General features: G+C 71.7%; 1 protein-coding gene across 1 annotated transcript; it reads right to left on the bottom strand.

Moving 5' to 3' along the window:
- Nucleotides 1-793: 793 nt before the first annotated feature.
- RUVBL2 (RuvB like AAA ATPase 2) lies at nt 794-15,021 on the bottom strand. The gene is given in 16 exon segments (XM_064504323.1): nt 794-852; nt 2,326-2,440; nt 3,386-3,445; nt 3,447-3,516; nt 6,978-7,097; nt 7,172-7,290; nt 7,379-7,473; nt 8,678-8,801; nt 10,182-10,275; nt 11,175-11,281; nt 12,087-12,153; nt 12,250-12,379; nt 13,041-13,182; nt 14,117-14,172; nt 14,491-14,539; nt 14,861-15,021. Coding segments are annotated over 16 exon segments (1,386 nt in total). The 5' UTR covers nt 14,873-15,021; the 3' UTR covers nt 794-826.
- Nucleotides 15,022-15,104: the final 83 nt, after the last annotated feature.

Genomic DNA, 15,104 nt, shown 5'->3' with positions numbered 1-15,104 from the left:
GAGTACTACCATAGGGGAGGTGCTATGGGGCTGGGTGCCACCACAGGGTGGGTGCTATGGGTCTGGACGCCGTGGGTCTGGGCGCTATGGGGCTGGGTGCTGTGGGGGGTGGGTGCTATGGGGCTGGGTGCTGGGGAGTGGGCACTGGGGGGGGGTGCTATGGGGCTGGGTGCCACCATGGGCTGGGTGCTATGGGGCTGGGTGCTGTGGGGCTGGGTGCTATGGGGCTGGGTGCCACCAGAGGGTGGGTGCTATGGGTCTGGACGCCATGGGTCTGGGTGCTGTGGGGGGTGGGTGCTATGGGGCTGGGTGCCACCATGGGCCGGGCGCTATGGGGCTGGGTGCTATGGGGCGGGCACCACCATGGGGCTGGGTGCTGCGTGTTGGATGGGGGGGGGGGGTCCGGTGTGACCCCCCCCTTTCCTCCATTTTGACACCGTTTCTCCCTTTCCTCCCCCCATTGTTGTGTCCCCCCCATTGTTGTGTCCCCCCATTGTCCCCCCCCATTGTTGTGTCCCCCCCCTTGTCCCCCCCCCGGGCAGGCGGCGCTTCGTGGCGCCGGGGGGGCCGAGGGCTTCGCCCAGGTGCTGCGAGTGCCCTTCGTGCCCCACTTCCCCGACCCCCAGCGCCGCCGCCTCTTCCAGCAGTTCAGCCAGGGCTGAGCCCCCCCCCGCCCCCCCCCCGAAGGGGCCCCGGCGTCCGGGATGCCCCCCCGCCCCCCGCCCCGAGGGGCCCCGGCGTCCAGCCCCCCCCCCCCCCCCCCCAATAAAGGACCCTGCGTCTGGGCAGCGGCTGGTGGCAAAGCGCTTTATTGCGGCCGGGGGGGTCACGGCGTCTCCATGCTCTCGCCCTCTGCAACGGGGGGGGGGGGGGGGTCTCTGAGTGTCCCCCCATGTCCCCCCATGTCCCTCCATGTCCCCCCGTGTCCCTCCATGTCCCTCCGTGTCCCTCCATGTCCCTCCATGTCCCCCCATGTCCATGTCCCCCATGTCCCCCCATGTCCCCCCGTGTCCCTCCATGTCCCCCCATGTCCCCCCGTGTCCCTCCATGTCCCTCCATGTCCCCCCATGTCCCTCCATGTCCCTCCATGTCCCCCCATGTCCCTCCATGTCCCCCATGTCCCCCATGTCCCTCCATGTCCCTCCATGTCCCCCCATGTCCCTCCATGTCCCCCATGTCCCCCATGTCCCTCCATGTCCCTCCATGTCCCCCCATGTCCATGTCCCCCATGTCCCCCCATGTCCCCCCGTGTCCCTCCATGTCCCCCCATGTCCCCCCATGTCCCCCCGTGTCCCTCCATGTCCCTCCGTGTCCCTCCATGTCCCTCCATGTCCCCCCGTGTCCCTCCATGTCCCCCATGTCCCCCCGTGTCCCTCCATGTCCCTCCATGTCCCCCATGTCCCCCATGTCCCTCCATGTCCCCCATGTCCCTCCATGTCCCTCCATGTCCCCCATGTCCCCCATGTCCCTCCATGTCCCTCCATGTCCCCCATGTCCCCCATGTCCCTCCATGTCCCCCATGTCCCCCATGTCCCCCCATGTCCCCCCATGTCCCCCCATGTCCCTCCGTGTCCCCCCATGTCCCTCCATGTCCCCCATGTCCCTCCATGTCCCTCCGTGTCCCCCCGTGTCCCTCCATGTCCCTCCATGTCCCCCATGTCCCCCATGTCCCTCCATGTCCCCCATGTCCCTCCATGTCCCTCCATGTCCCCCATGTCCCCCATGTCCCTCCATGTCCCCCCATGTCCCTCCATGTCCCTCCATGTCCCCCCATGTCCCTCCATGTCCCTCCGTGTCCCCCCGTGTCCCTCCATGTCCCCCCATGTCCCCCCATGTTCCTCCGTGTCCCCCCATGTCCCTCCATGTCCCCCATGTCCCTCCATGTCCCCCCATGTCCCCCATGTCCCTCCATGTCCCTCCATGTCCCTCCATGTCCCCCCATGTCCCTCCATGTCCCCCATGTCCCCCCATGTCCCTCCATGTCCCTCCATGTCCCCCCATGTCCCCCCATGTCCCCCATGTCCCTCCATGTCCCCCCATGTCCCCCCATGTCCCTCCATGTCCCCCCATGTCCCCCATGTCCCCCATGTCCCCCCATGTCCCCCATGTCCCCCATGTCCCCCATGTCCCCCATGTCCCTCCATGTCCCCCCATGTCCCCCATGTCCCCCATGTCCCTCCATGTCCCTCCATGTCCCTCCATGTCCCCCATGTCCCCCCATGTCCCCCATGTCCCTCCATGTCCCCCATGTCCCCCCCCGTGTCCCCCCATGTCCCTCCATGTCCCCCGTGTCCCCGTGTCCCCCCCCGTCCCCCCCCCGCTCACTGAGCTCGTTGAAGAGGAACGCCTCCTGATACTCCTTCATGTACTGGGTCGAGCGCGACTCGTCCAGGAAGAGCGAGTAAACGCGCTTGATGTCCTCCACCTGCACCTCCGCGCCCTGCCCCACCGGCCCGCCTCCGTCAGGGGCCCCGGCGTCCGGGGGGGGGGGCCCAGGCGTCCGGGGGACCCGCCGTCCCAGCACCGCCCCCAGCCGGCACCCCGGCGGCCGTCACCCGCTGTCCCCCCCCCCCCCAGGATCCCCGTGTCTGGGCGCAGCCTCCCCCAGGAGGGGCCCAGGCGTCCGGGTGCCCCCCCCACCCCCCCAGGAGGGGCCCAGGCGTCCGGGTGCCCCCCCAGGAGGGGCCCAGGCGTCCGGGTGTCACCCCCATTCCCGAGCCGGGACCCTGGTGTCTGTCACCCGCTGTCACCCCGCTCCTGCTCCCCGGGACCCCGGTGTCTGGGTGCAGCTTCCCCCCCCCCCCCCCCCCAGGAAGGACCCAGGTGTCCGGGGGGGGCCCAGGCGTCCGGGCACCAACCACCCCCTCCCCAAAGCGGCCATCACCCGCCATCACCCCACAACCACCCCCAGGGCCCAGGCGTCCGGGCGTCCCCCAGGAGGGGCCCAGGCGTCCGGGGGGGGGCCTCAGGGAGGGGGTCCAGGCGTCCGGGGGGGCCTCAGGGAGGGGCCCAGGCGTCCGGGCACCCCCCGGGAGGTTCCCAGGCATCCGGGGGGACCTCAGGGAGGGGCCCAGGCGTCCGGGCGCCCCCCGGGAGGGGCCCAGGCGTCCGGGGGGGGGCCTCAGGGAGGGGCCCAGGCGTCCGGGCGCCCCCCGGGAGGGGCCCAGGCGTCCGGCGGGAGGGGCCCAGGCGTCCGGGGGGGCCCAGGTATCCAGGGGGCCCAGGCGTCCGGGCACCACCCCCTCCCCAAACCGGGACCGCGGCGTCCGTCACCCACCACCCCTCAGGGCCCCGTGTCCGGGCGCAGCCCCCCACCCCGGGGAGGGACCCAGGCGTCCGGGGAAGGGCCCAGGCGTCCGGGGAGGGGGCCCAGGCGTCGGGGCACCTTGCGCTTGCGGGCGACGAGGCTGGCGGCGGTGATGAGCTGGATGGCGTAGCGCAGCGACCGTCTCCAGGCCGATGCGCGTCAGCACCGCGTAGGCGTCGTCCGTCATCTCCACGTCCTCCTCCTCGCACCTGGGGGGCACCCATGGGTGGGGGGGGGCACCCATGGGGTGGGGGGCACCCACGGGGGTCGGGGGGGGCACCCGTGGGGGTGGGGGGCACCCATAGGTGCTCTCCCGGCTCGCGGCGGGGCTGTGGGCTCAGGTTCCTCGGTGCTTGTGGGGGATGTGGGGTGTGGGGGGGGCCTATGGGCGCCGTGGGGCGCCCCACATGGGTGCTATGGGGGGCAGGGGCATCCAGAGGGGTTGTGGGGGGCACAGAGGGGCCTATGGGTGCCGTGGGGCACCCACATGGGTGCTATGGGGGTGCGGGGGGGTGTGGGCGTTGCAGGGGTGCCTATGGGTGCTGTGGGGTGCAGGTGGGGCCCAGGTGCTTATGGGCTCTGTGGGCGCCCCCAAGGGGTGCTATGGGGGGCAGGGGCATCCAGAGGGGTTGTGGGGGCACAGAGGGGCCTATGGGTGCTGTGGGGTGCCCCACAGGGGTGCTATGGGGTGCCTATGGGTGCTGTGGGGCGCCCCACAGGGGTGCTATGGGGTGCGGGGGGGGTGTGGGCGTCGCAGGGGTGCCTATGGGTGCTGTGGGGTGCAGGTGGGGCCCAGGGGTGCTTATGGGCTCCGTGGGGCGCCCATGGGGGTGCTATGGGGTGCAGGGGCATCCAGAGGGGTTGTGGGGGGCACAGAGGGGCCTATGGGTGCTGTGGGGTGCCCCACAGGGGTGCTATGGGGTGCCTATGGGTGCTGTGGGGCGCCCCACAGGGGTGCTATGGGGGCAGGAGCATCCAGAGGGGTTGTGGGGGGCACAGAGGGGCCTATGGGTGCCGTGGGCGCCCCACAGGGGTGCTATGGGGGGCAGGGGCATCCAGAGGGGTTGTGGGGGCACAGAGGGGCCTATGGGTGCCGTGGGGCACCCCACTGGGTGCTATGGGGTGCGGGGGGGGGTGGGCGTCGCAGGGGTGCCTATGGGTGCTGTGGGGTGCAGGTGGGGCCCAGGGGTGCTTATGGGCTCCGTGGGGCGCCCCATGGGGGTGCTATGGGGTGCAGGGGCATCCAGAGGGTTGCGGGGGGCACAGAGGGGCCTATGGGCGCCGTGGGGCACCCCACATGGGTGCTATGGGGTGCGGGGGGGGGTGGGGCGTCGCAGGGGTGCCTATGGGTGCTGTGGGGTGCAGGTGGGGCCCAGGGGTGCTTATGGGCTCCATGGGGCGCCCCATGGGGGTGCTATGGGGGCAGGGGCATCCAGAGGGGTTGTGGGTGTCACAGGGGGGCCTATGGGTGCCGTGGGGCACCCCACATGGGTGCTATGGGGTGCGGGGGGGGGTGTGGGCGTCGCAGGGGTGCCTATGGGTGCTGTGGGGTGCAGGTGGGGCCCAGGGGTGCTTATGGGCTCCGTGGGGCGCCCCATGGGGGTGCTATGGGGTGCAGGGGCATCCAGAGGGGTTGCGGGGGGCACAGAGGGGCCTATGGGCGCCGTGGGGCACCCCACATGGGTGCTATGGGGTGCGGGGGGGGGTGTGGGCGTCGCAGGGGTGCCTATGGGTGCTGTGGGGTGCAGGTGGGGCCCAGGGGTGCTTATGGGCTCCATGGGGCGCCCCATGGGGGTGCTATGGGGGGCAGGGGCATCCAGAGGGGTTGTGGGTGTCACAGGGGGGGCCTATGGGTGCCGTGGGGCACCCCACATGGGTGCTATGGGGTGCGGGGGGGGTGTGGGCGTCGCAGGGGTGCCTATGGGTGCTGTGGGGTGCAGGTGGGGCCCAGGGGTGCTTATGGGCTCCGTGGGGCGCCCCATGGGGGTGCTATGGGGTGCAGGGGCATCCAGAGGGGTTGCGGGGGGCACAGAGGGGCCTATGGGCGCCGTGGGGCACCCCACATGGGTGCTATGGGGTGCGGGGGGGGGTGTGGGCGTCGCAGGGGTGCCTATGGGTGCTGTGGGGTGCAGGTGGGGCCCAGGGGTGCTTATGGGCTCCATGGGGCGCCCCATGGGGGTGCTATGGGGGGCAGGGGCATCCAGAGGGGTTGTGGGTGTCACAGGGGGGGCCTATGGGTGCCGTGGGGCACCCCACATGGGTGCTATGGGGTGCGGGGGGGGGTGTGGGCGTCGCAGGGGTGCCTATGGGTGCTGTGGGGTGCAGGTGGGGCCCAGGGGTGCTTATGGGCTCCGTGGGGCGCCCCATGGGGGTGCTATGGGGTGCAGGGGCATCCAGAGGGGTTGTGGGGGGCACAGAGGGGCCTATGGGTGCTGTGGGGTGCCCCACAGGGGTGCTATGGGGTGCCTATGGGTGCCGTGGGGCGCCCCACAGGGGTGCTATGGGGGGCAGGGGCATCCAGAGGGGTTGTGGGGGGCACAGAGGGGCCTATGGGTGCTGTGGGGTGCCCCACAGGGGTGCTATGGGGTGCCCAGGGTACCTTTGGGTGCTGTGGGGTGCAGGGGAAACTATGGGGTGCCTATGGGGCACCGCAGGGTGCTGGGGGGGTAGTGCGGGGTGCTGTGGGGCACCCAGGGTGCCTTGGGGGGGTGCTATGGGGCGCAGGGGGGTGCCGTGGGGTGCTGGGGGGGGGGTGTCACCGTGGGACCCAGGGGGGCTGCCATGGGGCGCCGTAGATCACTGTGGGACCTCAGGGAGCTGCCGTGGGGCACCGTGGGGCGCCACGGGACCCCCAGGGAGCTGCCGTGGGTCTCGGGGAACTGCCATGGGGTGCCGTGGGTCCCAGGGAACCTCCGTGGGGCATCACGGGACCCCCAGGGAGCTGCCGTGGGGCGCTGTGGGTCCCAGGGAGCCGCTGTGGGGTGCCGTGGGTCCCGGGGAGCCGCCGTGGGGCACCGTGGGACCCCCAGGGAGCTGCTGTGGGGTGCTGTGGGTCCCGGGGAGCCGCTGTGGGGCATCATGGGACCCCCAGGGAGCCGCTGTGGGGTGTTGTGGGTCCTGGGGAGCTGCCGTGGGGCGCTGTGGGTCCCGGGGAGCCGCCATGGGTCCCAGGGAGCTGCCGTGGGGCACCATGAGACCCCCAGGGAGCCGCTGTGGGGTGCCGTGGGTCCCAGGGAGCTGCCGTGGGGTGCTGTGGGTCCCGGGGAGCTGCTGTGGGGCATCACGGGACCCCCAGGGAGCCGCTGTGGGGTGCCGTGGGTCCCGGGGAGCTGCCGTGGGGTGCCGTGGGTCCCGGGGAGCTGCCGTGGGGCATCACGAGACCCCCAGGGAGCTGCCGTGGGGCGCTGTGGGTCTCGGGGAGCCACCATGGGTCCCAGGGAGCTGCCGTGGGGCACCATGAGACCCCCAGGGAGCTGCCGTGGGGTGCTGTGGGTCCCGGGGAGCCGCCATGGGGCACTGCCGGGGCCCATGGCGGCTCAGAGAGCCGCTGCGCGCCACCGCAGCACCCGGGGACGGCCGTGGGGGGCACGCCGTGGGTCGCAGCGCCGTGGGGCACGACGCCGTGGGGCACAGCGCCGTGGGGCACGACGCCGTGGGGCAGCCCCCTTACCGGATCTTGAGGATCTGCTTGGTCTCCTTGTCGCTGTAGGGCGCCGTGGAGATGATGAGCAGCCGGTCGAGCAGGTCGATGGGCAGCCCGTGGGGGCTCTGGTAGTTGGTGCCCCGAATCCTGCCGGGGGGTCGGGGGGGGGTCAGGGGGGGTCCGGGGGGGGTCCCGGCCCCCCCCCAGCGCCCCCCGCGCACCGGGTGATGCCGCGGTTGGTGGCCATGATGAGGACGGGCGCCATGTCGCTCTCCAGCGCCCGGTTGAGGAAGGAGAAGCACTCGATGTCCAGCATGTGCACCTCGTCGATGAACAGCACCTGCCGGGGGGGGTCGGCGGCGTCGGGGGGGGGCCGGGGGGCGCCGGGGGCCCCCCCATGTGCCCGCCCCCCCCGCGGCCCCGCTCACCCCCGGGATGACCTCGGCCTTGCCCTCCTCGCGCCACTCGGCCACCTTGGCGTTGATCTGCTCCCGCACCTCCGTCTTGATCTCGCCCGTGTCGCCTGGGGGGGGGGACGGGGGGGTTAGGGGGCTGGGGGGCGGTTATGGGGGGGCTGGGGGCACCGGGGGGCAGTTAGGGGGGCCTGGGGGGCAGTTATGGGGGGGCTGGGGGCACCGGGGGGCGGTTAGGGGGGATGGGGGGCAGTTATGGGGGGGGTGGGGGCACCGGGGGGCGGTTGGGGGGGGACGGGGGGCAGTTATGGGGGGGGTGGGGGCACCGGGGGGCGGTTGGGGGGGGACGGGGGGCAGTTATGGGGGGGTGGGGGCACCGGGGGGCGGTTAGGGGGGATGGGGGGCAGTTATGGGGGGGTGGGGGCACCGGGGGGCGGTTGGGGGGGGACGGGGGGCAGTTATGGGGGGGTGGGGGCACCGGGGGGCGGTTAGGGGGGATGGGGGGCAGTTATGGGGGGGCTGGGGGCACCGGGGGGCGGTTGGGGGGGACGGGGGGCAGTTATGGGGGGGCTGGGGGCACCGGGGGGCGGTTAGGGGGGGCTGGGGGACAGTTAGGGGGTACTGGGGGGCAGGTGGGGGGGCTGGGGGCATCGGGGGCAGTTGGGGGGGCCGGGGGGCAGTTATGGGGGGGCTGGGGGGCAGTTACGGGGGGGCTGGGAGCATTGGGGGCAGTTAGGGGGGGCCGGGGGGCAGTCAGGGGGGTGTCAGGGGCAGTTGGGGGGGTGTCAGGGGGCAGTTGAGGGTTCTTAGGGCAGTTGGGGGGCTGGGGGGCAGTTGGGGGGTGTCAGGGGTGGTTACGGGGGGCTGGGGGTCCCAGGGGGCAGTGGGGGGTCCTCGGGGGCAGTTGGGGGGCAGCGGGGGGTCCCGGGGGGCGGCTGGGGGGCAGCTGGGGGGTCCCGGGGGGCGGTTGGGGCAGTTGGGGGTCCCGGGGGGCAGCAGGGGGTCCTGGGGGGCGGTTGGGGGGCAGTTGGGGGTCCCGGGGGGCAGCAGGGGGTCCCGGGGGGCGGTTGGGGGGCAGTTGGGGGTCCCGGGGTACCTGAGAAGAGGGCGAGGAAGCCCAGGGCCGGGCAGGGAGCAGTTGGGGGGCGTCAGGAGTGGTTTGGCAGCGCGGGGGGCGGCTGGGGGTCCCGGGGGGCGGTTGGGGGTCCCGGGGGGCAGTTGGGGGGCAGTTGGGGGGCAGTTGGGGGTCGCAGGGGGCAGTTGGGAGGCGGCTGGGGGGCAGCAGGGGGGCGGTTGGGGGGCGGTGGGGGGTACCCGAGAAGAGGGCGAGGAAGCCCTGGGTGCGGCTGTTGATGACGTCGACCTCGTGCAGCGACACGGTGTGCACCACCTCCCTGCGCTTCTGCAGCTCCCCGTCCGGGCACTGCACGAACTTGGTCTGCGGCACCCCGCGTCAGCCCCCAGACCGCCCCAGACCGCCCCAAACCGCCCCAAAACTGCCCCAAAACCACCCCAAAACCGCCCCAAAAACTGCCCCAAACCGCCCCAAAAACTGCCCCAAAACCGCCCCAAAAACTGCCCCAAAACTGCCCCAAAACCGCCCCAAAACCGCCCCAAAACTGCCCCAAACTGCCCCAAAAAACACCCCAAACTGCCCCAAAACTGCCCCAAAACCTGCCCCAAAAACTGCCCCAAAAAACACCCCAAACCGCCCCAAAAACTGCCCCAAAACTGACCCAAAAACTGCCCCAAAAAACACCCCAAACTGCCCCAAAACTGCCCCAAAACCTGCCCCCAAAACTGCCCCAAAAAACACCCCAAACCGCCCCAAAAACTGCCCCAAAACTGACCCAAAAACCGCCCCAAAAACTGCCCCAAAACCACCCCAAAACTGCCCCAAAAAACACCCCAAACTGCCCCCAAAACTGTCCCCAAACTGCCCCCAAAACTGTCCCCAAACTGCCCCAAAAACTGACCCAAAAACTGCCCCAAACCGCCCCAAAACTGCCCCAAACCGCCCCAAAACTGCCCCAAAAATTGACCCAAAACCGCCCCAAAAAACACCCCAAACCACCCCAAAACTGCCCCAAATACACCCCAAAACCACCCCCAAAACCGCCCCGAACCACCCCAAACACTGATCCAAAAACACCCCAAAACCGCCCCAAAAAACGCCCCAAAACCACCCCAAAAAACGCCCCCCAAACCGCCCCCCAAAATGCCCCAAAAGAGCCCTGAAAACTGCCCCCAAACTGCCCCAAAACCGCCCCAAAACCGCCCCGGGGCGCCTCGAAACTGCCCTGGGTGCCCCAAAACGTCCCCAGGGCACCCCGAAACGGCACCAGGGCACCCCGAAACCGCCCTGGGTGCCCCGAAACCACCCTGGGGTGCCCTGAAACTGCCCCCAAACCACCCTGGGGCCCCCCAAAAGTGCCCGGGGCCCCCCAAAAGTGCCCGGGGCCCCCCAAAACCGCCCCGGGGTGCCTTGAAACTGCCCCCAAACCGCCCTGGGGCCCCCCAAAAGTGCCCGGGGCCCCCCAAAACCGCCCCGGGGTGCCTTGAAACTGCCCCCAAACCGCCCTGGGGCCCCCCAAAAGTGCCCGGGGCCCCCCAAAACCGCCCCGGGGTGCCTTGAAACTGCCCCAAAACCACCCTGGGGCCCCCCAAAAGTGCCCGGGGCCCCCCAAAACCGCCCCGGGGTGCCTTGAAACTGCCCCCAAACCGCCCTGGGGCCCCCCAAAACCGCCCTGGGGCCCCCCAAAAGTGCCCGGGGCCCCCAAAGCCGCCCTGGGGCCCCCCAAAAGTGCCCGGGGCCCACCTGGGAGCCCATGGCGTCGTAGTCGCGGGCGCGGGTGAAGGAGCGGCCCAGCTTGGTGATCTTGCCCGTCGCCTTGTCGATGGTGATGACGTCCCTGCGGGCGGGCGGCCAGCGCCGTCGGGGGCTGCTCCCCCCCTCGGGGGGGGGGTCCCCGTCTCGGGGGGGCTCCGGCCCCGTTTCGGGGCGTTCCGGCCCCGTTTCACGGTCCCTTTCCTTGCTTTGGGGTCTCTCTGCCCCATTTTGGGGTCCCCCAGGCCCGTTTCAGGGCCCCCCGGCCAGTTTCAGGGTGTCCCTGTCCTGCTTTGGGGTCCCCCAGCCCTGTTTCAGGGTCCCCCAGCCCATTCTGGTGTCCAGAGCCCCATTTTGGGGTCCCCTGGCCAGTTTTGGGGTGTCCTTGTCCCATTTTGGGGTCCCCCAGCCCTGTTTTGGGGTCCCCTGTGCCGCTCACCCTGCCTGCACCTTGTTGCACATCAGTGACTCGACTCCGGGTCCCCCCGGCCAATTCTGGTGTCCCCAGCCCCATTTTGGGGTCCCCAACCTCATTTTGGGGTGTCCTTGTCCCATTTCAGGGTGTCCCCATCCCATTTTGGGGTGTCCCCATGCCATTTTGGGGTCCCCCAGCACCGTTCACCCTACCTGCACCTTCTCGCGCGTCAGCAACTCAACTCCGGGTCCCCCCAGCCCGTTCTGGTGTCCCCAACCCCGTTCCGGTGTCCCCAGCCCCCTTTCGAGGTGTCCCCAGCCCCGTTTTGGGGTCCCCAGCCCCATTCTGGTGTCCCCAGCCCCCTTTCGAGGTGTCCCCAGCCCCATTTTGGGGTCCCCAGCCCCGTTCTGGGGTCCCCAGGCCGCTCACCCCGCCTGGACCTTCTCGCGCGTCAGCGACTCAACTCCGGGTCCCCCCAGCCCGTTCTGGTGTCCCCAGCCCCATTCTGGTGTCCCCAACCCCGTTCTGGTGTCCCCAACCCCCTTTCGAGGTGTCCCCAGGCCGCTCACCCCGCCTGGACCTTCTCGCGCGTCAGCGACTCGATCATCTTGGTGCCCAGGTCGTAGATCGTCTCCATCTCCGTCGTCTTCAGCGTCAGCTTGCCCACCTTGGCGCCCTGCGGGGACGGCCGCGGCCCCTGTCCCCTCTGCCACCGCCCGTGTCCCCCCTGCCACCACCCCTGTCCCCTCTGCCACCCTCCCCTGTCCCCAGCCACCACCCTGCGTCCCCTCTGCCACCGCCCCGTCTCTCTGCCACCGCCCCGCGTCCCTTCTCGGCCACCTCTGCGTCTCCCTTGTGTCCCCCTGCCACCTCCGTGTCCCCCCTGGCCACCTCCATGTCCCCTGTGTCCCCCCGGCCACCTCCATGTCCCCTGTGTCCCCCTGGCCACCTCCGTGTCCCCTGTGTCCCCCTGGCCACCTCCGTGTCCCCCTGGCCTCCTCCGTGTCCCCTGTGTCCCCCTGGCCACCTCCGTGTCCCCCCAGCCACCTCCATGTCCCCTGTGTCCCCCTGGCCACCTCCGTGTCCCCAGCGTCCCCCCGGCCACCTCCGTGTCCCCCCTGGCCACCTCCATGTCCCCTGTGTCCCCCTGGCCACCTCCGTGTCCCCCTGGCCACCTCCATGTCCCCTGTGTCCCCCTGGCCACCTCCGTGTCCCCCTGGCCACCTCCATGTCCCCGGTGTCCCCCCGGCCACCTCCGTGTCCCCCCCGTGTCCCCCCCGATGTCCCCCCCCAGCTCACGGTGCCGGTGGCCGGCCGGTCGATCTGGATCTCCACCACTTCACCCTCGATGATCTCCGTCCCCTCCCTGCGTGTCCCCTCCTACCACCTCCGTGTCCCCCCGGCCACCTCCATGTCCCCGGCGTCCCCCCGGCCACCTCCGTGTCCCCCCCGTGTCCCCCCGACGTCCCCCCCCCGCTCACGGTGCCGGTGGCCGGCCGGTCGATCTGGATCTCCACCACTTCGCCCTCGATGATCTCCGTCTCCTCCCTGCGGGGCCGAGAGCTCAGCGGGGACACGGTGACGCGGGGGGGACACCGTGGGGACACCGTGGGGACACGGGGGGGACGCGGGGGGGACGCTCACTTGATGCGGACGCCGATGGAGCGGCGGAAGGCCTGGGTCAGCGCCTCGGTGCGGCTCATCTCCAGCGAGAAGATCTCGCTGCCCGCGATGGCCGTGAAGGGCGTGTCGGGCCCCAGCGCCTGCGCCATGCCTGCGGGGGGGGGGGGCACACGCGTGTCACGGCGGCGCACACGCGTGTCGGGGCGGCACACGCGTGTGCGGGCAGCCCGGGTCGCGCGGCGGGGCGGCACACGCGTGTGGAGCACGCGGCGGTGCCAGGAAGATGGCTGCTAAGATGGCGGCGGGGGCGGCACACGCGTGTCGGCACGGCTCACACGCATGTCAGGGCGGCACACGCGTGTGCAAAGAGCAGAGAGGCAGCACACGCGTGTGTAGGACACGGCAGCAGCATGAAAATGGCCGCTAAGATGGCGGCAGGGACCAGGGATGGTGCCGGGGTGGCACACGCGTGTCAGGGCAGCACACGCGTGTGCGGAGAGACCAGCGGGGCAGCACACGCGTGTGGAGCACGCAGCGGCGCCGTGATAACGGCCGCTAAGATGGCGGCAGGGCCCAGGGCTGGCATCGAGGGCGGCACACGCATGTTGGTGCCACGCACACGTGTGCCGGGGCGGCACACGCGTGTGCGGAGAGGCTGGAGGCGCAGCACACGCGTGTGCAGGACATGCCGGCGCTGCGAAGACGGCCGCTAAGATGGCGGCGGGGCCCGGGGCGGCTGCCAGGGGCGGCCCACGCGTGTCGGGGCGGTGCACACGCGTGTCGGGGCGGTGCACACGCGTGTCGGGGCTCACCCATGGCGATGGCGGTCTTGCCGGTGCCGGGCTGCCCGGCGATGAGCACCGCCCGCCCCGCGATCTTCCCCTCCTTGATCATCTCCAGGATGACGCCGGCCGCCCGCCGCGCCGCCAGCTGCCCCACCATGCCCTGCGACACCTGCCGAGCCCCAAAACCGTGAGAAATCACCCCAAAATCCACCCCCGGGACCCCCCCAAACCCCCCCGACCCCAAAACCGCCCCGATAGCCCCCAAAATGGACCCCCAAACCGCCCCCAAAGCGGCCTCCCCCCCACTGAGAGCGGTGCTCCCAGCTGCCCCACCATGCCCTGCGACACCTGCCGAGCGCCAAAACCGTGAGAAATCACCCCAAAATCCACCCCCGGGACCCCCCAAAACCCCCTGACCCCAAAACCACCCCGATAGCCCCCAAAATGGACCCCCAAACCGCCCCCAAAGGGGCCCCCCCCCCCACTGAGAGCGGTGCTCCCAGCTGCCCCACCATGCCCTGCGACACCTGCCGAGCCCCAAAACCGTGAGAAATCACCCCAAAATCCACCCCCGGGACCCCCCCAAAACCCCCCGACCCCAAAACCGCCCCGATAGCCCCCAAAACACCCCTAGGACCCCCCCAAGACACCCAGGGACCCCCCAAAAGCGCCCCAGGACCCCCCTGGACCCCCCAAGACCCCCAGGGACCCCCCCAAACCACCCCAAGACCCCCAGGGCCCCCCAAGACCCCCAGGGACACCCCAAAAGCGCCCCAGGACCCCCCTGGACCCCCCAAGACCCCCAGGGACACCCCAAAAGCGCCCCAGGACCCCCCCAAACCACCCCAGGACCCCCCCCAGGGCCCCCCAAGACCCCCAGGGACACCCCAAAAGCGCCCCAGGACCCCCCTGGACCCCCCAAGACCCCCAGGGACACCCCAAAAGCGCCCCAGGACCCCCCCAAACCACCCCAGGACCCCCCCCAGGGCCCCCCAAGACCCCCAGGGACACCCCAAAAGCGCCCCAGGACCCCCCTGGACCCCCCAAGACCCCCAGGGACACCCCAAAAGCGCCCCAGGACCCCCCCCGGCCCCCCCCCGTACCTGCCGGGGCTCCAGCGCGTCGTCCAGGCCCAGCCCGCGGATGTGGGAGTGGGCGCCTGCGGGATGGGTGGGTTGGGGGGGCCCAGACCCCCCCCCCCAGGAGGGGATCAGTGCCCCCCCGCCAGGATTTGCCCCCCCCGGGGCAGAATTCCCCTCCCTCACTGTGTATGTGCCCCCCCCAGTGCAGATTTGCCCCCCTCCATGTGGATCCCCCCCCCCAATGGCTGAGATTTGCCCCCCTGCAGCAGGGATTTGCCCCCCCCCCGGGGGAATTGCCCCCCCCACATGGAGATCTGCCCCCCCCCCGTGGGGATTTGTCCCCCCCGGGGTGATTTGTCCCCCCCGGGGTGATTTGACCCCCCCCCGGCGCTCACCGATGCGCTCGATGCGCGTCACGTCCCGCACCTCCGGCACCTTCGTCGTCTGGGGGGGGGGCAGGGGGGGTCGGGGGGGGCCTCTCTGCCCCCCAGATCCCCCCCCAACCTCTCCTGCCCCCCAGATCCATCATCTCCTGCCCCCCCGACCCCCCCCAGTCCCCTCAGGGCCCCCCCCATCATCTCCTGCCCCCCCCGGGCCCCCCCAGTCCCCTCAGAGCCCCCCCATCATCTCCTGCCCCCCCGGGCCCCCCCCAAGTCCCCTCAGAGCCCCCCCCATCACCTCCTGCCCCCCCCGGGCCCCCCCGATCCCCCATCACCTCCTGCCCCCCCCCCCGGGCCCCCGCCGCCCCCCCGGGCCGGGCCGCACCGCCGTTGCCATGGCGCCGCCTGCTCCCGCGCTCGCGCTCGCCTCGCGCTCGCCCGGCGGAAGTGGCGCGCGGCGCCGCCCCTTCCTCTCCCCGCCGGGAGGCCGCTCCGGCCGCGCCGCTCGATGGTGCGCGGTCCTCCAGCCCCGCCCTCCCCGCCGCGCCGCGCCGCGCCGCGCGACCGCCGGGAGGCCGCTCTGGCCGAGCCGCTCGATGGTGCGCGGTCCTCCAGCCAGGTCACCGCTG

Source organism: Dromaius novaehollandiae, unplaced genomic scaffold (assembly GCF_036370855.1).
Source record: "Dromaius novaehollandiae isolate bDroNov1 unplaced genomic scaffold, bDroNov1.hap1 HAP1_SCAFFOLD_177, whole genome shotgun sequence".
Classification (NCBI taxonomy): domain Eukaryota; kingdom Metazoa; phylum Chordata; class Aves; order Casuariiformes; family Dromaiidae; genus Dromaius; species Dromaius novaehollandiae.
This window is presented reverse-complemented; position numbering and strand designations above follow the sequence as displayed.